Raw genomic sequence first — 24325 nt, forward strand, 5'->3', positions numbered from 1 at the left:
CGTGGCTAGAGCGGCGCGTGGGTTCGCTTGGGTGACACAATTATAACAACTTTATCCTCGCGGCCGAAACGCATTTTTATTGTCAAATACTCACATCTTGGATATTGTACTCAAGTTATTCGCATTCAAACAGCGGCACAATATCACTTTGTGATGAAAAATGTGACGTTTGAGGAGCTACCCGGAGAGCGCTTCTGTCCCCCCCGAAAGGATTTACTACATCGAATCGCATCTTTTCATCCTGGGAAAAAGTTTTCGTCGGTTTTGTTTTCGTCGGTTTCCCTTCTTTGATTTCGGCGGAGCGAGAAAAAAAACCCCGACTTGTCCCCCGCGTCGCGATTTTTTTTTTTAGTCCCATGCAATCGTGCGGTGTGTCTCTCGCCGTCGCTGCCTGCGCTGCTGCCCGGAGTCTCGGCTCGGCTTCTTCTAGTGGTGATGAGGGAAAGAAAATGGCGGCGGGAAAAGCGAGTGAAACGGAGGAGGACTTTCCGACACTGACAGCCCAGGAGAGGGACAGTTTGATCGGGATCGACAGGTCGGGATAGTAACCCCGTGCACTCGCGCTAAACGCGCAGTTTGAAAATGTCCTTTCCTTGCATGTCGAAAGCGTCCGTGCAGACTCGATACTGAGCCGCCTGTGTTGTCTTCTTGCTTTGCAGCTCACTGTTTGGATTTCAGAAGCTTCATGAAGATGGCGCCAGAACGAAGGCCCTGTTGATGAAGGTAGCAAATCTAAACCGGAGGTGTCTCTTTTCCTTTTTTTTTTTTTTTCTTTTTACAACCGAGCAGCAACCTTCTCTCTCTCGCTCTCTTCCCCGACCTGTCGGCAATTAAGCACGGCGGCCGGGGAGAGAGGGAGGGGGGGGTGATTTTTTTGTTTTGCTCTCCCGGGCGGTGAAGCGCCGGTGGCCCGACTCGCTCCGGAGCCCGAGGCCAGCTAGCCGCCGCAGCCCCTCTTTTTTTTTTTTTTTTTAGCCCGGCCAGCTAGCTCGCTAAGTTAGCCTCTCTCTCATCCGATGAACGGCGGACCCCCATGCACCTGTACCGCCTGGCCTGGTTTTTAGCCAACTGAGCCGTGCATCTCTTCGTTTAACCAGACCCCGGCGTAGGCCAGGGTTTGTCTGGCAGCCGCCCTTCCCCTTGTTAGCCCGGACAGCTTTTTAACCACACATCCTACTTGCAATTGTACCCACCAACAACACAACGTCGTCACGGGTTTTTTCTTTTTTTTTTTTTCTTCTTTCTTTCTTTCTTTCTCCTGTTTGCACAAACTAGACACATTGCACTCACGACGAGGGAAGTTTAATGCCATTTTTTGAGTTTGTGTAATTACAGGCATTATGCCGGGCCATGTAGCCTGGAGTAATAAAGTGTTATTACCTGGCTATGGCTGATATAACGTTGGTGGGAGTAACGTAAACGTTGCAGGGTGCACCAGCTCGCCCATTGGCGTTATTCGGTGAGGTTAACTAGTGCCCGGAGCTTTTGCATTGCTCTAACCTTTGTTTTGTGACATTGCATTGGTGCATTTAACGCAGTTCAGGAGGTTTTTTTTTTGTGTGTGTGTGTTTTTTTTGTGTGTGTGTGTGTGCTTTTGGTGGGTAAGTCTGTGAACGAGTTGACAAACGTTACAAGTAACGTTAATGGCTGGCTGCCTGTCCAAGATGGCGGGACATGGCGGAGTGACACCGATAGCTATATAAGCAATTTGATGTGAACATATTACTCCGACTCGTTCGTGCGTTGCTCAAGTGTGTCCCCGAATGTCCTCTGTTGTCTTTGTAAAGATGGGGTCCTCTCGTTGACCTAGGTGGTGTCGGGGTCCTTTTGTTTACAGTCTCCATCGGCCCCCTCTGTTTGGCTCTGCATGTGCTCACGGACTAGTAAGCTGCTTGTTGAAACGAGGCAACCTGTGCGCAACACAAAGAGCAAAGACCCCTCTCGTGAGTGGATCATGAAGTGTGTATGATGGAGGGGAGATGGTGCTATTGACAGCTCGTGGTTTGAGGGCCCGTCCGCTCGCTAGGTGGTGTGTGTGTGTGATACCTAGGAAGTGCACAGAAATAGCTTGCTAGACAATGTGCACAACATAAAATGATGTATTAGGCTTGATCGCAGTGTGCAGCTCTGATGTTGTGCAGCAGAGTAAGTACACATGTGTTACCTCTCTCTCTAGTAAACACAGGAGAAATGCAGTGGTGGTTTACATGCTTTATTTTGGACCCCTTATATAAAACTGCTCACCTGCCATCTTGACACAGCCTCTGCTTTGGGTCTGTTGTGTCACATATCCTGTGCTGTGGCTTCGGTGTCAGTGGTCACACAAGCTTATTTTTGCACCTCACGCTATGAATGTCTTGCAGATGACGATGCTGGTTGTGTCGCCGGTGTCATTAGCCAGGTCTTCCTCCACAGACAATTTCTGTTGCCAGACTTTCCTGTCACAATCCTGCTGTCGTACATTACATGCACGCAGCTCAGACAGGCGCTCCAGCTAACTTACAGCCTCGGGTGCCGTGTATTTCTGTCTTAACGGCAACAGACGTGGTTCTGTAACACTTTATATAAGCTGGATGGGACCCTGAAAGTAGGCGCAGCATGGGCCTACCTGGCACCTGTACGTGTGGATGCAAAGTTTCTCACTACTGGACTTGATATTACAGTTATATCCGTCAACATTGTCATGAGTTCAGCGTCACATCAGCACAAGGATGCCTTGATATACTGACCATGTAATACCAAGACTGAGGAGGGAAATGTTGCAGATATGCATGGATCTCTTGCTGATCTAACTAAACATTTAAGGTAGTGAAGAAATGTGACTGATCACCAGTGAAGGCTATTTTTTTGGTCGATGTTGTTTTAACATTATGCAGAAGTCTCAAATTTAATGTCTTGTTTAACTTGCAGGTTAATTTTCATGCAGAGGAAAATACAGATTTTAAATTCTGGCCAAAAAAAAAAAAAGAGCTGGCAGTGAATATGCAAATACCCAGATGTTGGATTGTCAGAGAGGAATATTAATGTATAATGTAGTCCAGCAAATGATACCGTGGGATACATGGAGATTATATCAATATGTGATGTTTGCTCTCTGTTAACTGATTGCTCCATTGGCTTCTTTAAATACCTACGTAAAGAAATGCACCGGGCACACTTGAATTTTGTCGTTAATAGTTTTGTTGTGCTTTCACCTGAGAACGACTGATGAAAACAAAATGACAAATGAACCATAATGTGGCCCCACATGCCATCAACTTCACCCTGATTCTGTTATGTCGAGTCTGCTGAGAATTATTTAATACGCTCAATTCTCCCATGAATTCATTTAGTCTCATTCTTCTCTGAAAAATCAGAACGCATTTATGTGTTTTTATGACTCCATTTCCACTCGCAGCTGATTAGTTTAGAGCGATAACCCTGTCTGGCACTTTGTAATGGTCATGTCGCTACACTGTTGCTCTCGCTACTTGCAGACAAGAGTGGGTTCAGTATTGCTGACAGAACTAGGTCACTGTATCACCACCAGTAACTAGGTGGTGATGACGTAAACTTCAAATAACTAGAAAGAAGAGAAGCTTTCAACTTGGGTGTTTTTATTTCTTTGTCATGATGACGTTTGCATTGGTGATTATTTTCGCTGCATGTTTTTAGCAAGAAGAATACTATTTTTATTTTTATTTTTTTAATTTTTGGGTGGAGTTTGCACGTTCTCATGTTTGTGTGGGGGTTTCCACACAGGTCACACTAACAGACATGCATGCTAGGCTACAGCAGTGCTCTTGTGTTGCCCTTGACTGAGGCACTCGGTGTGCCGTACTGTGGTTGACCTCTGCTTTGAAATAGTTAAGATAGGTCATTTGCAGAGGATAGTGTTTCCCACAGGGATTAACTTCGACAATATTAGTTGCATACAGGCATTTAACATATTAGCAGGCGCACGAGAAAGATAGCAACGACCAGATATGTAAGTTTGGTGCTGCATTTGTAAGTTGAACAGTTAGCCTGATATCCAAAAGCTGTTTGTGCCGTCCATTGACTTGAACCATGCTGCATAAATTGTTTCTCACCTCATTTTACATGTGGAAGCTTCCTGTTTTCTTATAGCAAGAAAGTCCAAGTTAAAATCAGACAGGCCAGGTCCAAGAGAGCTAACAGGATCAAGATCATGGTAGTATCACTTCCCAAATCCAGCCCTATCATGTAAAGTGTTCAGTGATAATCTGCTGCATTAAAATGTTTGCGAGGTTAACAGTAGTGTCTCTAAACTAATCTATCTAATCTGATGAGGATGAGGACGGATGTGTCCAAGCACTCCCCAAAAGTGCAACACATCTATATATTTTGAATTGGACTCTGACTGTAGTGGGTATTACATGTTGAACATTTCTGTATTTTGTTCGCCTTGTAAAAGCGCATGTACAAATCTTATAAAAGTCAAGTTTTGGCTGTAGATCCCGTGCTGTAAACAGCTTAGAAAAATCTGACTGTTGAGAAGTTGCCTACATGTGGCTGCATCCTCCTTATTCCCTAACATCTTCAGATTCTTGTGTAACACTTCCTGGTTTGCCCATTTCTGTGTGTCTGACCTAGTTCTCAACTCATATTAGGAAGTGTAATTGCTGATAACGACAACTGCTGACAGTGTTTACATCATTTGTTTTAGTGTGTCTTTTTCTCAGCAAGCCGAGATATTGTTTTAGATCTCGCCTCAGAAGAACTATGTGATGCAACCGTGGCTCTGCATTTATTTCAGTCTAGTGTAGAAGCTGGGTCCCTTAGTCATCTTGAATACAGCTGAGCTTTCTCACAGTAGTTGAATACATAATTAACGAAATGATGCTAAACTACTCAGATGATTCAGCAAAACTACTAGGGTGCTGAAGGACACTGGCTTTTCTTTCACATGAGTTAAATGTAAGGTTGCCTTTGGAGCCACCGACATAATACATAGCCACAAATCATAAGTAATCCTATACTTCTCCAGAATCACTGGAACTGACATTGCCTAGATGAGTGTAGGATTAACTTCTGCGTGTTGCTCAGTTGTTTGAAATTCACTTGTGACTCAGTAAATCCAAAGTTCATGTCTATTTGTGGGGAAAACTAAACAGGTTGATGCAAAATGAGCTCTTTATTTGTTTATTTTAATTTTTTGTGTGAAATGCTCAGCTATAGAGCGTTTCATTTTTTTTAATGGACTGTTTCGCAAAGTTCTGTGTCCTGGATGGCCACCTGCTCACCATGCACACGCAACCACAGGGAATTTGAACTCCCTGCCTCAAAAAATGGTCTCAGTTTGGAGCCCTGAATCTTAAGAATTTCCCAAATTTATTGTGAAATACACAGGAATCAACAACGGCTGGTGTGCACCTGCTTGAAAATGAAAGTACACATGTGAGCTTGTCTGTGGCAGTGAGGTCGTGCAGGGAGTGCTTTAGGTACAGTTTGCAAAAGTCAAAAATACTTTAATTTTTCTGTTTGTTACCTCATAGTTATGTAATAATATGAGACTGTGGCTGTGTGTGTGCGTGTGCGCGCGCGTCTCTTTGAACCTTTTGAAGCTGTAACCCAAAATCCTTGGATTTGTGTCACACAGTGAACTGTCAAGCTGTTAAGACTGCTCTGACTTCTTAAGTACAATTTATAAAACCTCAGGTTTGACAAGGAGGCGCTTGCATTTAACGTAAGGTAGGACAAAGGTTTCATTCCTCTCTGGATATTTACTGCTCCATCTGCAGACTTGATCTTTTCAGAATAATGACAACCATGTAAAATAAATGTATTGGATTGCATAACTGCTTCGTGGAAATGGCAACATTGTGTGTGTGTGTGTGTGTGTGTGTGTCTGTGTCTGTGTCTGTGAAGGTTATTTTCTTAAAAACTGTGGTTGAAGTTGACTGTTGAGATGAAGAAGTAGAAGACTACTTCTGTATAAACTTGGAAGTCAGTTCTCGGTTTCACTTACTTGTGCAGCTGCCTCTCCTCGGCTTTGAATGGCGGGACGGCACTCGGCACCGGGGGGGCCAGCTGTGATATCTCCGATAGGATCTCGGCGTGGCACCAGAAAGGGTCGCTCACTCTCTGGTGCAGGAAGGGACACGGATGATGTGTGATTGATTCTCTTTTTACAACTTCTTTGGTGGGCTCAGCCATCATGAGAAACATTAATTGTATTAATTATGAGAGGCAGAAGAGGCCACTTGCATCTCATTTGACCCTAAATGTAGCTGAAGACGCATCATTTGCTCTATTAATCACAATGCATTCAATTTGACTTTATTTTTGTGTTGTATATTTTTAAACCCAAATGAGCATCTTTATTTACACTATGCTCTGTAAAAAACACCCTTCAGCTCCATAGTTCTTGTCGTGTGTATCCAGCTCGGAGGAAGCAGCTGCTTTTGTATTCACGCTTTATCAGTGCAAGAAGATCTGTAATAGAAGTTTAAAAAAACAACAACAACTCATAAGCAAAAGGCCTTATCTCCAGCCTGATATTTATCTGCTGGAAAGAACTTGAGTCGGCTTGGCCAGAATTTGGGAGCTGACGTCAGCCCCGCTGTGACTTTCAAAAGTTCTGTGTGACATTGCTCGCTGTGATTTTCCTCCTCTCTCGCTCTCTCCTACTCTCATGTTTCTTTTTTTGCTTTGTTTCCTTCTGCACAATACAGATAGTGACACACACAATTGAGCCATTTTATTTCCGTGTTCTCCTCCAGGCTGTTCGCTGCTACGATTCGCTCATCCTTAAGGCCGAGGGCAAAGTGGAGCCCGAGTTATTCTGCCAGCTCGGCCACTTCAACCTCCTCTTGGAGGATTATCCGAAAGGTGAGTCATCGCTCCTCTTCACCTGCGCTCAAGTGTTTTGTACAACCATCCTCTCCTCACGCGCTCTTGTTCGGAGGTGCTCGTTCAAATATTTTGTCCACTCTTCTACTTTGGTGTAACAAACACTTCAACTATTACACCTTCCGTAGACTTTGACCATAGTGACACTTCCAGCTCCTGATCTTCTCCTCAGTGTTTGGTTCATTCTCTGCTCGTCTCTCCCTTTCAATTACAGCATTATCAGCATACCAGAGGTACTACAGTTTACAGTCAGACTACTGGAAGGTAAGACACACACACACACACATCTCATTCAGTTAGTGATACTCTCACTAACACACACACACACACAGTCTTCATACACAGGAAGCATGTATGGTCTCAGTTGCCTTAGATCCCAGTGTGAGATGTAGTTTCAGGTTTCATGTCAGAGTCATTTTGAACCCGTTTCCTGTTAAGATGACACTTTGTGGAGCGACTGATTGCTAATTATCGGGATATTGTTTTGTTCTTGAATTTTACCAAGTAGCCGCAAGGTGATGTAATCAGCATCCTTGGTGTTAGTTTACTGGTGTAGGAATGAGCCATTTCTTTGGGAATTTCCTTTCAGTTTGAATAACAATTCTTTGTTTTTTGATTTCACATTAGCTAATAAAGAGATGACACCTGTCCTATTATGGTTTTGATTGCCTTTTGAGATGTTCTAGTTTTGTGGATCTGTTGTATTTTATGTAAACACCTGCACCTCTCTTCTCCCACCCAGAATGCTGCCTTTCTGTATGGCCTCGGAATGGTCTACTTCCACTATAATGCCTTTCAGTGGTGAGTACCAGCTTTTATCATATTAATTTGCATAGAAACAGAGCAGTGAGTCAGTGATAATCAATTGTGTGAATAAACAACAAGAAGTTTCTGTTGCTTCATGGAGTTTCACCTGGAAGCAGTTGCCAGGCAACCAGCGAAGAAGTACTCTGGTAGAGTAACCCATTGTAAAATATATTTACACATTAGATAGAGTAGAGGAGTGTAGTCCCTTTATGGGACCTTTATCCTACATTCAGGGAATCAGAGTAGTCTCAAAGGATGTCAGGCCTAAACAATAGAGTTTCCTTGACAGTGTCTGCATAAGAAATAGAGCCTGACACACTGGATTTTTGGGACCAATGTTAGGAAGTAAAGAACATTCCAATATCAATATATTCACCAAAATGTGCTTAAAAACACATGTGAAAATGAACCATACAATGAGCTAGCTGTGTTATGAAAAGATCAAATATTTCCACAATAAACCAAATATTAAAACATGTAACTTCCATCTGGATTTGGACCAACCTGTTGTTGATGCCAGACAGAACTTGCATACTTGCATACTGCCATTGTGTTTTGACGGCAGCTGAACCCTCTTTTAAAAAGGCCAACGGTGGAACGACAGATCCACACACGAGAGACCGCCTTTCCAAAGGAGCCTCTGAAAGCACGATCAGGACTCCACAGCTCAGTTGGAGCCTGTGTATGTTTACGTTTTGTGTTGTAACCGGCTGACAATCTGCATTTGGAGGGAGGCCGTCCTTTGGTGTTTCCATAGCAACACCACAACCAGAAAGGACTCCGTTCTGGCTGAATTACCAATAAGAATAAAACCAGCTTTGAATCTCTGGCTTGATGAAGGCTCATTATGCAAGCGTCAGCAAAATCCAGCTGTTGTTCTCAGTGGCTGCATGCGAATTCCAGTCAGAAATTGTTCTCAGGAGGCACACGGGCATCCGTATATGTTTTTTAAAATGTCATGGACTTCGTTTGAATTCCCACTTCATGCGGCGCTTCAGCATTTCAACCACCACTATAAAGTAACTGAAGCTTCCTCTGGCTAACTTTTCACTGCAGCATGACTTTTGATCGTGAAGCAAGCACGGCAAAACCAATAGGGTGCTTTGTCAGTTCCTGTGGAAGGAAGAGCTTTAGTATTCAGTTCAAGGTAGCGAGTGCACTCGGCGTGACCAGAATGAGCAGCGACCGTCGAAGGTTTTTTGTCTGTCTGTCTTCTTCCTAATCAATGAGCTCATTTTCTCCTGCAGGGCGATCAAAGCATTCCAGGAGGTGCTGTACATTGACCCGGGGTTCTCCCGGGCCAAGGAGATCCACCTCCGCCTGGGTCTCATGTTCAAGGTCAACACAGACTATGAGTCAAGCCTAAAGGTACGTCCGAGTCATGTGCTGCCTTAATAGTAGTGCTGACACCATGTAATGAAGCACAATGAAGAAAGTAAGCTTCATGCATCAAGCTTAGCGTAGTGCCACCAGTGGGTAGAACAGAATATTCACCAATGAGGCTCCCATTCAGCGACTCTGTGTGTGTGTGTGTGTGTGTGTGTGTGTGTGTGTGTGTGTGTGTGTGTGTGTGTGTGTGGATGGACATAATGATTCATTCTGTATGTGCACTGATTTCTGCCACTGTTCCCTCACAGCATTTTCAGCTGGCTTTGATTGACTCCAACCCCTGCACTTTGTCCAAAGCTGAAAGTAAGCACCTTTCCTATTCATGTTACACCACTATGTATATATCATAAATTACATACTTTTAATAGAGATGTCCTGATCCCGATGAGGGCATTTTTTCTTAATGTATTATAGAGGTATTCAATTGTCAAGCACATACATTGAAATCATTTTAATGAACTTGAAATGAGTGCTGTGCAGCTGTCTTGTCTGGAAAAATGTAAATATCGGATCAGAACTCTGTATCAAAAGATATTAAATGACTCGAATTGGGATCGAAGCAGAAAAGCTTCATCGGGACATCCTTAACTTTTAGTACTGTTGTCTGTAACGTGTTTTTAATTGTAGGTAAAGGAATCATTCTGTTTATATAAAAAAAAAAATCAGAAGTGTGTGTAAAGCATATTGGAGCAATTGTCTTCACATAATAGCAATCGTATTTCTCCTTTGTTGTTGTGTTCATTCTGAAACTGCAAACTCCACCAATTGATCCTGAAATGGAAAAAGTCTCCCTGCATCTTCAATAACAACAACATGGAAACCCCCTGTTGTGGCTGTCTCCTGTACAGTGTTAGACTGTCAGCTGCTTTGCTTCACTCTAGGTTGAGCATTATTTAATATGCTGCTGCCATCTCATCTCTCCCGCCCCGTTACCTGTTACCTTGACGACAGCAATATCCTCGTCTTCTTTTTTTTTTTTTTTTTTTTTTCATTTTAACCCAACCTCTCGCTGTTTGCCTTTGCCTCATTGTGTTCCCCCTTCATTCCTGTTCTCACTCACACATGTACTAGCAAGGGCAGCCCCCATCCTTCTTCCTTCTCTCTCTCTCTCTCTCTCTCTCTCCCTCTCTCTCTCTCTCTCTCTCTCTCTCTACCCATCTGCTGAGAGTCACTCAGGCAGCTTAGATCAGACACTGCAGCGCTCCAGACAAAGGAAGGTGCCGCCAGGAGCACCGCTACCTATCCGCTCTGTTACACTTACTGTGGACAGGCACTCTTGGCTTTTCTATTTACTGACAACGCAGCACTACTTTCCAAAGACTTGGAGAGCCAATGAGGAGGACTAACTCTGAGACGGGGTGGGAAACCTTTTTCTTAAATCTTAGATAACCTCTAACTAACCCGTTTCCTGTGCTCTCCTTTTACAGTTCAGTTCCACATTGCTCATCTATATGAGATTCAGGTAAGTGCTCTTTCTTTTATTTAACCTGAGCTTCACTTATGCTTGCTCCCAAGGGCACAAGACAAGATTTCTTTTCCATCTCCTTTTTGTAATTGTGAGAATATGAGCTGAATCTTGATTAAATGTGCACCGCTGAGGCAAAAAAAAAATCACAGAGCATCTGAATGCCGGGGATAGCCCTGTGTTTTTTGAACTAGGTGCTGACAAATTGAGGAGGGAGCAGGGTGCGTGAGTGGGTGGCGTGCGGGAGGGGATAGGAGATTACTCTCAGCCGATCGACGGGGTTGCCAGGGAAACAAGAAAGTCTGTCTCCCCCTCTTTTGTATGCTGGTGGTCTCCTCTCTCTGTGTCTGTGCTGTTCAGTGGAGAGGTACAGTAGCTCTCACCAGCTCGGGGAGCAGCAGCAGCAGTGCATTATGGCTAATGTGGGTTTTTTTTCCTGCTGTGTCAGAACACGGCGCTGCAGTGGAAGTGTCAATGTGAGCAGCAAATCTTTGGATGCAAAAGTGTCACTAAATTTAGAGGAAAGGGGAGGGCCATCATCATAATAACTCGGGTATTCCTGTCTTGGTGCTGCACATCATCAGGGATGATGATGATTTGACTCCTTTGTAATTTGAGCTTTGATCTCTCTTGTCTCCTCATTTTTTTCTCTCCCAAACCCACTCTGTTCAATTCTTGCTACACTTCCTCTCCCATTGCCCTCCCACTTCCCGTATCCAGAAGAGATACCGGGCTTCCAAGGAAGCTTATGAGAGCCTTCTGCAGACGGAGGATCTTCCTGCACAGGTGAAGGCCACAACACTGCAGCAGCTCGGTAAGGTTTCCCAAAAACAAACAAAAAGCTCTCTTAATTCAACCATACAAATCAACTTTACTACTTTAGGGGAACTTTGTTTTCCTGTGAAACTGAGGGATTGATTCATTTTGACTTTGCACAGGCTGGATGCATCACACAGTGGAACAGCTCGGGGACAGAGCCAGCAGGGACAGCTATGCCATCCAGTGTCTGCAGAAATCTCTGGAGGCCGACCCCAACTCCGGACAGTCCTGGTACTTCCTTGGCAGGTATGTTGTGCACACGCACGTGCAGCATCGGATGATAACTCACTATAATCAGAATTATGAAGACTTCTCATTAGATTTTCTGTGGCACAAACCTAACCGCCTGTGTGTCCTGCAGGTGCTACTCAAGTATTGGGAAGGTCCAGGACGCCTTCATCTCCTATCGGCAATCCATAGACAAGTCAGAGGCCAGTGCAGATACCTGGTGCTCTATAGGGTAAGTGTCCATTTGAGTTTGTTCTCAGTGAAAGCTCAGTGTTTCCCCAACCATTGCACGAAAGAGGGTTGGCTACGACCCTATGACCCCATGACCCCAGTGAAAGAAACAAAACATTGGATTCATGCTGTTAATCACATTTATGTGCATCAATTTCATTTCAGCTCAGTGTGATGTGGAGTTTCTTTCCTCTGTTCGCTGTGTGTTCCGCGAAACAATTCTGAAATTCAGGCCAAAATATCTACGTTTATTAAACGCACTCAGTTTGAATGTGGCAACAAACCATAGCATTTGCTACAGCAAACTAATATTAGACACGTACAGATACAGATACACCCAACCAGAAGCACGGGAGGACAGGCTTTGATTCATATCAGTAAAGATAGTCCTGAATATATTCATCCCTTCCACCCTCTGCAGCCCAATCCGCTCCCTCAAAGCAACCTGGGAGAAACACTGAAGTTGCAATTATTTTCAATTCTGAGTTCCATATGATAAACTCCTGAACAGACATTTTGGAGTGACATATCTTTTTTATTTCCTAATCTTTTTCCTAATGTCTCCATCCATCCTACCATTATTCACCAACTTTTACCCTTTCTTTAATCAATTCATTTGCCCCTCATTTCTTTTGTTCTTTCCATAAATTTTTTTTTAAAAAAACCCATAAAAATGTATTCTCCCCACCCTCCTTCTCTTTGCACATATTTCTTGGTCTCCTCCCCCTGCATCCCTTCCTCTCTCTTCTCCTCTCCTCCAAACCATCACCCCCTCCACCCTCCCCTCTCTCAGGGTGTTGTACCAGCAGCAGAACCAGCCCATGGACGCCCTGCAGGCCTACATCTGCGCAGTGCAGCTGGACCATAGCCACGCCGCAGCATGGATGGACCTGGGCACGCTGTACGAGTCCTGCAACCAGCCGCACGACGCCATCAAGTGCTACATCAACGCCACACGCAGCAAGGGCTGCACCAATACCACCGCGCTCACCCACCGCATCAAATGCCTGCAGGTGGGTGAAGAGGGGGAATTTAAGGCAAGAGGCGTGCCGTACGCTGGCTGTTTGGATGGATACAGCATCAGTTGTTCAGAAATGAAGAAAATATGTATTGGATGGAGTTTAAATTCCAGCAACAGTGGGATGTCCCCAGTGAAGCAGCTAAAATGTTTGGCAGCTGTTTAGCTCTCAACTACGGCTTTTTTATTCTATTTTTTAGAGTGTCCTGTCACTTTTGGAGAACACTTTCTGAGGCACGTTGTCATATTATTAATTGAAGCTGCCGTTTCTTTATTATGTGCTCTAGAGATCAGCTGGATTGCTGGCATACCAGACGTGTGTCAGGCTTTACAGAGCAGATACACAGCCATTAAATAAAAAAACCCAGATCAGTTGGGGACATCCCTGATTGAAACTGCTGGTGTGACGTGTGCCTTGTGTGGATTGTGGGCAGACATCAAGGCAGTGAGTGTCACAGAATGTAGCAAAGGAAATGCATAAAGTCTAACTGAACGGCCCCGATGTAATGAAGTCGTCTCTCTCTTAGCATTAGCAGCCTCTCCCTTTTCTGAACCTTCCTCAACCTGTAACTCCCTTCCTCTTGCATAGGAAGGAAAGCATGGGGTTTTTTCAAGGTTTCTTCTGTACTACCATCAGTCTGCTCTTCTGCTGTTCTTAAACATCCCTGTGAGGCTTATATCATTCCTCAGGGATGGGATTAGATGAGTCTATAAGGCACAAGGAGACTTCTGAATCCTACAGGGTGAATAAAGTAGATCCCTACCTGGCTCATAGGGTCCAAGGGTCTGTGCAGTTTAATTATAATGAAAAGAGGAAGAAGAAACATGGTAGCACCCCTCGAATAATTCATTTTACAAATTCTGAAGGATTATTTGTCTTTTTGAGAGACATCGATTCATGTTGAAGTTAATGATAACAGAGATTGCCCATAGCCTCCCACAGATGTAACAACTGGGGTTTTAACGATCTCATACCTTAATTTATTCATCTATATTTTTGTCCAAGCGGTGTCATTTATTCCTTTTTACACATGCATGAAGGAATGTTAACATTTCCACCAGTTCTGTGAGCATAATTTCATGGCATTAAGACAAGCTGAGCGGCTTGTTTTAATGGAACTGTGACTGTGTTTGGGATTACTGTTGCTGAATGTCATTGGAGTTCCACCTTGTGAATACATGATGTAGGTTTATTAGCCTGAGTCATGCAGCCAAAGCAATTTAAAGACCCCAGTTACTGCCAGATAGCTTCACTTGTGTTATAACCTCTACCTATTTACCATTGCTGATCATTTCCTTGTTTTGAGGTCATCGTTTTTTTATTTTTATAAAAAGAAAAAAAAAAAGCCTTGATTTATTTTTTTTATTTTTTGTTTTTTCACGTCGTTCTCCATTCCCCTAGGCTCAGTTGAGTAACCCCCAGCTCAGTAGCCTACAGGGTAAAAGTAAAATGCTCCCTCTTATTGAGGAGGCATGGAGTCTACCAATCCCAGCTGAGCTAACCTCCAGGCAGGGAGGCCTGAGCAGTGTACCGCAGCAGGTGAGAGACCAGATAGAGCAACTTTACACCTCCCCTCCACTCCTTTTCCTCACTCCCCTCCCCTCACTCCCTCCACACCCACCCACCCACCCACCCACCTTCCCCTGACCGAGTTCACACTCAGACACATAGGCACTTAATGTACACGCAGACATAACCTGCAGGTCAGCACATGCGCATGCACTGTTGTACAGTAACGGGTGACGCTTGAGCTGAACTCCACCTCTCCACACTGTCTCTGTGGGAACACGAACGCCAACAAATACATGATATTTCTAATTGGAGACCTTGACTTTATTATAAGTGCACAGCTACTTGCAATTGGCTGCTGTTCCATGCTCAGGTCATGGCTGCTTTATGGCATCCGTTATAAATGAGAAGTCGTCCAGCCGAGCGTCACCCCACTCTTGCACTCCGTCTCTTTTTTCCACAGTACTGCAGTCACTCGGCTTCACCCATCACGCTTATTAAATTAAAAACAAATCAACAATGAATTCCTTCCTATTCAATTTCTCCCCCTCTCTTAATCCCGTTTTTAATCTAATGTGATATTCAGGATTACACCCCCACACCCTCCCCCTCTCGCACTACAAATCCAGTTTAAGGTGGCAAACTTGTTGAACCTGCACCACGCCGCTGTTTGCTCTTAATCTGCTTTGTTTCGGTTGCCTTTCTGAAGAGATTAAAGCGCTCTAAATCTCAAATCAAGTGGCTGCGTTGTTCCAATTCTCAACGCTCCCTGACACTCCCTGATGCTCTTGGCCTTTTTTGGCTTTTGACCCCTGTGTGATCGGTGAGGTCGTGCTGCAGTAGAGTATACCCAGGCTTTCCTATTCGCTCTGTCCATCTTCCTCCCCCCCCCCCCCCCCCTCCCCCCCCTCGTCCCCCCCCCCCTCCTCTCAGTAGCTGTCCTTAGATGTCCTGCAGCTGCTCACAAAGCTCCAGCAACGCCCCCTAGTGTCTCATCACCACGTCATTCAGTCATGCCCATCATAACAGTAGATGCCAGTAGCTCTGTTGTGTCCATGTTTGTGTGTGATCATTGTTGTGTTATTGATTTATCGCAGTGGAATATGTTGATTTAGTCAGTCAATTCAAGTGTGAATGATTCTGAAATGATTACATTATGGATGACTAGATCTCAATGGGTCATATGTGACTTTAACCTGATGCATCGCGATAAAATGATGTTTGACACATTGCAAAACTCACACAGGACATTGGTCGGCCCACATTTTGTAATGCAACATATACAAGTGATTTTCTAACCTGTCGGGAATCCTCCTGAACAAAAGCTTCTGCGAGATGTGATCAAAAATGTATTAAGACTGTTCCTGTTACACATGAAATCGGGGAGTAAGTATTCCAGATTACATTGCTTGATCAACATCAGCACCTGAGTTACATGCGTGTTTCTGTACATTTACGATTTCACTGGACTTGTAGAAAATCCCTTCCCTCCTCCCTTCTCTATGCACATCACTGTGCTTCACTCTGTTTGTGCAAACGGGAACAGTCTCGGAACATTTTAATCGCATCTTGTATTGATTTCAAGGCAGCTATAACAAAACACAAGCAAGTGGGTTTTTGCGAACTCTTAAGTAGTCACATCTGGCTCATAGGCTTCCTCAGGGGTAACAGTCAGGCTGTCAGTGTGTGGGGTGCCTCGTAACCTTTTGTTTTAAAGGTTGACTTACGCTGCTGTGCCCTTAAACAGCTGCTACTGCCTCGCGTTGTCTGACAGTGCAACAAGAAATGCAGTGAATTCGGCCTTTACGACAACATTGAGTGCTGCAGTAGTGGTGAATTTCCACCAGCATTCCTCTAAACAGGAGAAATGCCCCGAGGGCTGCTGTTGCTGTTGTAGTTGCCTGATGATGCAACACCAAATACACAGGAATGTCTTGCTCTGTATGTCCTTTAAGCTTCAACACAGAATCACAGGATTTCTCTACTTTTTTCCTCTTTCCCGTCTCCATGACCTCTCCCTCTTGCCGTACTTTGTTTTCTCCTTTTGCTGCTTTACCTCTTCATAAATAAACAAACCCATCACCTTTTTTTCCCATTGCTTTTACCCCTTTCCCCCCCCTCCTTTGTCCTTGCTCTAATTCAACCCCTCCTGTTCTCCATGACCGTTTGTCTTGTATGTCCATTTACGTCTCTGTCCTTTTCCTCTTTTACGTTTTGTTTTGCTTCCCTTTGCCTGCGCTTCCCACCCTCCATCCCCATCCCTTCCAGGCTTGTAAGCCCAATCACAGTGCAGAGGGCGGGGGCTCGGGACAGTCTCTGCCCCCTCACGTGGGCTCGCTGGGCCAAGTGGAGGACCAGTCCTGCCCAGCCAAGAGGAGGAGAGCCTCCAGTCCTGCCAAGGTAAATATGACAGTGACATCATGTTTTATCTGCTTGTGAAATGTTCCTATTTCCTCTTATAGTAAGCAAAGTCACAGTTTTGCATTGTATGCTGATGTCATATGTTTTTTTCCTCAGAGTGACTCATGGGCCAGTAATCCAGCACAGCAGCCAGCCCCCAACTGGTACCTCTCCCCTCAGAAATTACAGGTTGGTAATATTTTTGATTCTTTCTTTTTTTTTCTTTTTTTTTTATGATACGCATCATCTGCTGAAGTCACATCAGGTTTCTAATCTCACTGTCTGTCCTCAGGTGCTGGAACAGTTGCGGACTAACCGGGCCAACCTGAAGCCCCCTCAGCTGCAGATGTTGGAGCAGCTGGAGGCGCAGCTCGCCATCATGCAGCAGCACCAGCACCAGGTACGAATTTATAGCAGAGACACATTTATTCAGATTTGCTCTAAAAAGTTTTTTCGAGCTTCAACTTAGTGTGCATCTACAAATCACTGGTAAACGACATTTATGATATGTCAGTGAGGTTCAAACAAAACATTAACATGCGACTTCCAGTAGGTCTGATGAATCAGCACTTATTTACTCACTGCCATCTTCATGCATGTTGCATGTACATACCCACGGATGTTTACAAAAAACAATGTTTTAATACTGTATAAAACTGTTTAAATATGTCATCGACTCAGGCTTTAACAATTTACAGTCAATTCATGGGACCACACAGAACATGAATATTTTATACATGTACAGAACATGTGGGATTCATGCTTCAGTCCCTCGAGCACTGACTGGAGATTCTACAAACAAAGTGCACCGCATGACGTATGATTATTCAGACCTGACTTCCGTCACTTAGATCTTTTGTGTCGCTGCGTGTGTAGGCGTTAAACTGTTGTATTGTGTAATGTGCCAAACCACAAGTTTCAACATCGACAGGTAAGAATGTAAATATTAACTCGTGTGTTTTTCTGGCTGACTGAGAATGATCTTCAGGTGGCGGAGCTGACCTGTCAGGCTCTCCAAACAAACAAACATAAAGAAGGGTTTAAAAGTAGTCATTATTCAGCTTTAATCACAAACTGTAATGTTTTTTTTCTTTTCCAGATGAGACAGAATGCCTCAGGAGGTCAGGTGCGCCCCTCTCTTCCCAACGGCCCCACCACCAACTCCCTCCCCTCCCCCAACCCCAGCCTCCACCCCACACGGCCCCACCTTGGATCCCACCCGGGACCCCACCGGCTCCTGTGCCCGCCTCAGCCGCTGGCCAACGGGCCCGTGGGCTCGGGGACACACGGACACTCGGACTCTCTCCCCGCGGGCGACAGTAGTAACAGTAACAGTAGTAGTAGTAGTAATAATCAGCCAGGGCCCACGGCCACAGGACCCAATGGAGACGTGCCTTACCTGCAACCTGCCGGCAGCGGCGACGCAGCACTGCTACCTCACACCTGCACAAACACGCAAACACAGGACGCCATGCCGCGCCAGGCCCTGCACCTAAACTCCTCTCAGGTTAGACACTTACTTTTCATCTGAAATCTCCCTCCTGCAAGTTCTCTCTCCCTTAGTTATGGATTATGGAGGGTAGTTCCTGTTTGTAACAGTCACACTCTTTTTTTTTTTTTTTCCTCAGGGGCTTCAGAAGGGGTCTGTTCCACATGCGACAGGCTCCAGCAGTGAGGGGACCCTCTCTCACCCCCAGATCCCCAACTCCACCACCCCCGTACACCCCAACAATCAGGTTGGACATTCCACTAATGCCCCATCGCCGCGGCAGCAGCCCCATAACCACCTCCCCTCCCCTCCCTCCCTCCTCCACTCCTCTACCTCAGGTGGAGCAGGACCCGGTGCGTCCGCTACCAAAGATGGCAACGCCGCAGCCGCTTTTGTCACGGCAGCCGCAGTGTCCCTCGGCAACGGGGGCTCCGAGGGCAAGGCGCCGTCGCCGCTGCCACCGGCTGACGGCAAAGTGGCGGCGGCGGCAGGCGGCCTAGCCAATCACGTCCACTCGGGGGACGCCGGCAAGGCGGCAGAAGGCGGCGAGAAGCCGAGCCTTAGCGCAGACAATCCGAGGCTATCTGCCCTGCTGGCGGGGGGGAAGGGCCCTAAGGAGACCGAGGGGCCGTCAGAAGGGTCCGCACCCACGGCGTCCACCATGTCCGAGCCCCATAAGAAAATCAACAACATCCACCCGGCCGTCCTGCCCCCCACCCCCCACGCACAAGGCAGCTCGGCTGCCTCCTCGCCCATCTCTGCCATATCCACCGCCACACCGTCACCCAAATCCTCAGAACACACCCAAACGAGCGCCCACAGTCCCGCCACCGCCACATCTACCGCGCCCGCCGTGAACGGTAACGGCAAAGGAGGCATCTCCGAGGACTCTCAAAGCCCGCTGAAGGCCGAGCCGCCCACCGTCACCACTCTCAAAGCCACGCCTCCACACGGACACAGCTCCTCCTCCTCCTCGTCGTCATCTTCGATATCCATCTACCCCAGCTCCACAGACGTGCTGAAGGCCTGCAGGTGAGACTCTTTTATTGACCTCATGGCGTCCTGCGGAAGCACTCGGGCGCTCCCCTGATGGCCCGGTTTAATTCCTCTTGGCAGGAATGATCGTCTTGGCAGGGAGATCAGTGTGTTGACAAAGGCAAAATAACACACAGTCAGGCCATGATGGATCTTTAAAGTTCATAAGGACTACACCAGATTCCTGGCATGAGGCAGATTCTGAGTCACTTCCTGCACACTCAATTATAAGTGTCAAGAGTTCAAAAGCGTGTTTGAGGTCTTGATGGGAATGGGCTGGATAAGTAGAAATGGGGGTGGACTTCTAAAAACCTGGGTAGTTTGGCTCTGGCATGTATCATGTAAGTTTTGAAATACGTTACCTAAACCACCAAGACTGGCAAGTGCACGTAAGCGCTAATTGTGTTTTTAAAATGGATCGAAAGGATGGTTTTACTGTTTAAAATGCATAGTTTCTAAAATGATTGCTGACCTCATCCCTGTATTGTGTTGACTGTTCTTGCAAATGAGCTCGGCATCAGTGGAAATGTGCGCTTTGTTTTGAACATGTCTCCTCCCAGTGGAATCGCAGCGTTACTACACAACCGGAGGCAAATGATTATGTAACAGTCAACAACACCGAAGGCGACTGGGCAGCCCTGTTGCCATGCAGATATCTCCGATTATTCAGTTTAATAGATTTCTTCCATTTGGGGACACGTTCTTCTGTCTATTGGAAAAGAGCACTGATTTGTAAAATGTGCCTTCACGTTTCAATATGCTATTATGCAGTGAATGTTCCTTTGAAAGAATGTAAGCACAGATCGGAGGCAAGACTGGCAAGTGATGTTTGCTTTCTGACATAAACCATTTGTGTGCGTGTGTGCAGAAACCTGGGGAAGAATGGTCTCTCCAACAGCAGCATCCTCCTCGATAAGTGCCCCCCGCCCCGGCTGCCCCCTCCACCCTCACCAGCCCTGCCCAAAGACAAGCTCAACCCTCCCACACCCAGCATCTATGTGAGTATTTCCCACAGGAAGCTACTTCAAGATGACTTTTTTGCTGTAATAGTTCTGTATGATATCCTTCAACTTGCTGTTTCCTGTCTGGACCAGCTGGAGAACAAGAGGGATGCGTTCTTCCCCCCACTGCACCAGTTCTGCACAAACCCCTCCAACCCCGTCACTGTCATCAGAGGCCTGGCTGGAGCACTCAAACTGGGTAAAGGCTTTGTTTCCGTCATGTGTATGTTTTTCACCACAGCGTTATCAGTCAGTGTTTGAACTGTTTCCCTCTCCCATGCCTCTGCAGACCTAGGTCTGTTCTCCACAAAGACTTTGGTCGAGGCCAACCCGGAGCACCTGGTGGAGGTCTGGACTCAGCTCTCTCAGCCTGCCGATGAGAACTGGGACCCGACCGGCACCAAGAAGATGTGGCGCTGCGAGAGCGCCCGCGCTCACACCACCATCGCCAAATACGCCCAGTATCAGGCTGCTTCCTTCCAGGAGTCCCTGCGGGTTAGTTGGGCTTTGTCCTCTGGAACCAAAACTTACTCGCAATTTATGCATCAATTCAGAAAGATTTAAGGACAAACAGGAAGACTGAGGAGTATACTGCTGGCTGAATGGGTTCTCTGATTTGATTTCAGGAGGAGAATGAAAAGAAGGCATTAAAGGAGCCCTCAGACACAGAGCCAGCGTCAGCAGAGAGGTACATAACATCATTTAAATGTTTTGCCATTAAGGTATGATTTGTGACTATATTTGTCATACTGCATGTGGCTTACTGAAAATACTTCTTGTGTGTCTGAAGTGCTGCACGCAAACGAAGGGGCCCCCTGAAACACATCAAGTTTGGAACCAACATCGATGTCTGGGACGAAAGGAAGTGAGTCTCGTCTTCCATGTCTTCAAACTGAAACCTTTCAAATTAAAAGCTCTGCGCTGTGATGTAATTATGCCTCCTTCGCTCTTCTTACCAGGTGGAAACAGCAGCTTCAGGAGCTCAGTAAACTGCCGGCTTTCGCTCGAGTCGTATCCGCCGGCAACCTGCTCAGCCACGTGGGTCACACCATCCTGGGGATGAACACAGTCCAGCTGTACATGAAGGTGCCTGGCAGCAGGATACCAGGTCAGTGCACTAACACTGCACTACTTCTTCCCTCTGCTGTGTATCAGTGTGTGTGTGTGTGTGTCGATGTGAGTATTGAGGTTGTTTTTTTTCTTCTCTTGTGTCTCTCCAGGTCACCAGGAACACAATAACTTCTGCGCCGTCAACATCAACATCGGACCAGGAGACTGTGAATGGTTTGCGGTGCCAGAGCCCTACTGGGGAGTGATGAGCAACTTCTGTGAAAAGTAAGATGGCTGTTTTCTTCTTCTTTCTTTTGCTCTGCCTCCGTACATCTACGTCCTCATCGTCACACACCACAACTGCTTCCCTCCTGCCCTCCAGGAACAACATCAACTTCCTGATGGGCTCGTGGTGGCCCAACCTGGAGGACCTGTACGAGGCCGACGTGCCCGTCTACCGCTTCATCCAGCGTCCGGGCGACTTGGTGTGGCTCAACACGGGCACCGTGCACTGGGTGCAGGCCATCGGCTGGTGCAACAACATCGCCTGGAACGTAGGACCTCTCACCGGTACGTCTGGGATAGAATATGGTTCCCCCGGATTACGCTCAATCTTCCTTTCTGTTTGTTTTTGGCCACTTAAAGCAGCACAGTTTTGTGTGTAATGCTCAAGAGACTGTGCGTGTTTACCATCCACTAGTATTCAAAGTTCACCACCATGTTGAGTAGGAATTATGTCTGATCGGCTGACATTTTCCGTGATGTTTGAAATAGTTTCCAGCTGATTTTTTGCCCTTTTATGCTGATTACCTAGATGATTACAGAACAATTTTATATCCAGAGGCATTTCCGACACATTCTCCCATCGTCTTTATAATTGAATACACTCGTGATAATCAGCACACCTGTTTATGCTCTCCACATATCTACACGTAAGCCAAAGTGTCTTTTTTAAGTACTAATAAAAGACTCTTGCTGTTGGTGGTTCACTAAACATCACCTGGTTGTGACTGTATGTAAAATAATGTCATATTCAATCTTAATCTGCTTCTTTCAGCCCACCAGTACAAGCTGGCGGTGGAGCGGTACGAGTGGAATAAGCTCCAGAGCGTCAAGTCCATGGTTCCCATGGTGCACCTCTCCTGGAACATGGCACGCAACATTAAAGTGTCCGACCACAAGCTGTTCGAGATGATCAAGTGAGTCACTTTCAACTCCCAGCAGATTGTTTGCATTACATGTTTGACTCTTCTTGCACGAGATGGATCCGTCGCTGACGTGCGTGCTCTCGTCGCAGGTACTGCTTGCTGCGGACGTTGAAGCAGTGCCAGTGGGTGAAGGAAGCGCTGGCGTCAGCCGGCAAGGAAACGGTGCTGCGGCCGAGGACGAGAGACGAGCCGGCCCACTACTGCACCATCTGTGAGGTCAGTGAACGCACCGGGAACATTTCAGCATCGGAGGTGTGAATTTTAACAGGATTTCACAATCCTGGCTTTTGCAGCTCACACTTATTTGCAAGTGGAAGAGAATCGTGTGCGTGAGAATATTACTCTTCACCCTACATATTTCATCAGAACCAAATGTATGCGTTTGAGCTGAGGTGATGTTGCATTTCAATTCCCATGTGTATAATAGTTATTGTCGATGATTAAACATTTAAATTGATCATTTATTTTGCCATGTTAAAAAAAACAAAAAACATTTGTTCTAGTAATACTGTACTTGAGAGTAAATGATCTTGTAATCCTGCACTTTGCCGTTCAGTTTATTTTGGACAGCATCGAGCATTGTTGTGGTTGGCTGAATTAAAAGCCAACTAATTAACAGCTATGCTCATAGTTTTAGTTGCATGCGGGGCTTTCAGCTGTTTTTGTATCTCATTAAATCTGTGTTGATTGTTCGGTTATTGACGGTCTGTGAAGCAGCTCCAGGATCCGTCTCTGGGTGAAATCACAACTGCGGCCTGTGTCTGCTGCTCAGAGCTCACAGTTACAATATAATAGAAAACACACAAATTCAAATTCTGTCTGTCTTTTATTTCTGTATGTTTATGTGTGTGTGTGTGTGTGTGTGTGTACTCTGCAGGTGGAGGTGTTCAACCTGCTGTTTGTGCGCCGGGAGCTCCTGTCCAAGAAGCAGTACGTGGTCCACTGCCAGGACTGCGCCCGGAAAGGCAGCGCCACGTTGGATGACTTCGTTGTGCTGGAGCAGCACAGGATGGAGGACCTGATGCAGGTCTACGACCAGTTCACATTAGTAAGTCTGTAGACTGAGGGAGGCTGTTCACACCTGGCTTTACACAGCCTGGCTGATCCGATCACCAGTGGACAGCTCGAATAAGTACGACTGTTCACATGTGCCGTTATCATGCGTCTCGACTAACCACTTGTGGTCAGATCTCACTTTCCCCTCAACGTGACCTCACATTTAATAACACCGAGTTTCCTGCCACTGCTTTTACCTCTCACTTAAATGACTTGTCAAACAAAAATATGTCATTTTAACAAGTGTGTGAGGTGTTCTTGAGAGTACATCAGTACAGAAGTTTTGTCAATGAGTGTATAACTAGATATTTTTTCGTCGACCCTTGTGGAAGACTTTTAGGGCATCAGGTTTAACTGCATTGCTTTTATATTTATTTATGTGTTCACAGCTGCAGGAAAACAATTGAAATTACTGCAGAGACCTTGGCTGATTGTCTTGTATCATCTCTCTCCGCAGGCCCCTCCTCTTCATTCATCTTCATCTTGACATTAGGTGACTCCTCTTTCTTCTGCTGTGGAGCCATGGAGCCCATTTACAGGAACTCGTATTAAGATTAAAACAAAACAAAAAAAAATAATGAAAAAAAAAAAACAAAAACAAAAAAAAGAACCAACAAACATCTACATACACGGACCATTTCTGATATTCAGGAAAGCCAAGGCCGTCTCCCCACCCTCACCCACCGCCCCTCCCGTATGGCTGGTCTCCATAGCGACGGCTGGAGGCTGAGGCGGCCGAGTGTGTCTGTCTATGCAACCTGTTTGAA

The 24325-nt window shown here is 45.8% G+C and overlaps 1 protein-coding gene across 2 annotated transcripts; it reads left to right on the forward strand.

The window, feature by feature from the left end:
- Positions 1-84: 84 nt before the first annotated feature.
- LOC138208502 (lysine-specific demethylase 6A-like) lies at positions 85-24176 on the forward strand. Of its 2 annotated transcripts, XM_069166420.1 has the most exons (30): positions 85-535; positions 660-723; positions 6723-6831; positions 7067-7116; positions 7595-7653; positions 8907-9027; positions 9297-9351; positions 10476-10510; positions 11234-11327; positions 11452-11578; positions 11694-11792; positions 12585-12804; positions 14212-14349; positions 16588-16719; positions 16837-16908; positions 17012-17119; positions 17819-18226; positions 18348-19240; positions 20112-20241; positions 20338-20443; positions 20534-20739; positions 20871-20932; positions 21035-21109; positions 21204-21352; positions 21465-21579; positions 21677-21864; positions 22352-22493; positions 22592-22718; positions 23380-23550; positions 24016-24176. In XM_069166420.1, exons 1-30 carry the CDS (start codon positions 357-359, stop codon positions 24043-24045), a joined length of 4464 nt encoding a protein of 1487 aa, XP_069022521.1. In that variant the 5' UTR covers positions 85-356; the 3' UTR covers positions 24046-24176. The 2 variants fall into 2 exon arrangements, with proteins under 2 accessions (XP_069022521.1, XP_069022522.1); XM_069166421.1 differs by lacking the exon at positions 14212-14349 and having other exon boundaries at positions 86-535.
- Positions 24177-24325: the final 149 nt, after the last annotated feature.

The sequence above is a fragment of the Embiotoca jacksoni genome, unplaced genomic scaffold (genome assembly GCF_022577435.1).
Source record: "Embiotoca jacksoni isolate LCO1_2020_lvr unplaced genomic scaffold, fEmbJac1.0.p SCAF_38, whole genome shotgun sequence".
Taxonomy (NCBI): Eukaryota; Metazoa; Chordata; class Actinopteri; family Embiotocidae; genus Embiotoca; species Embiotoca jacksoni.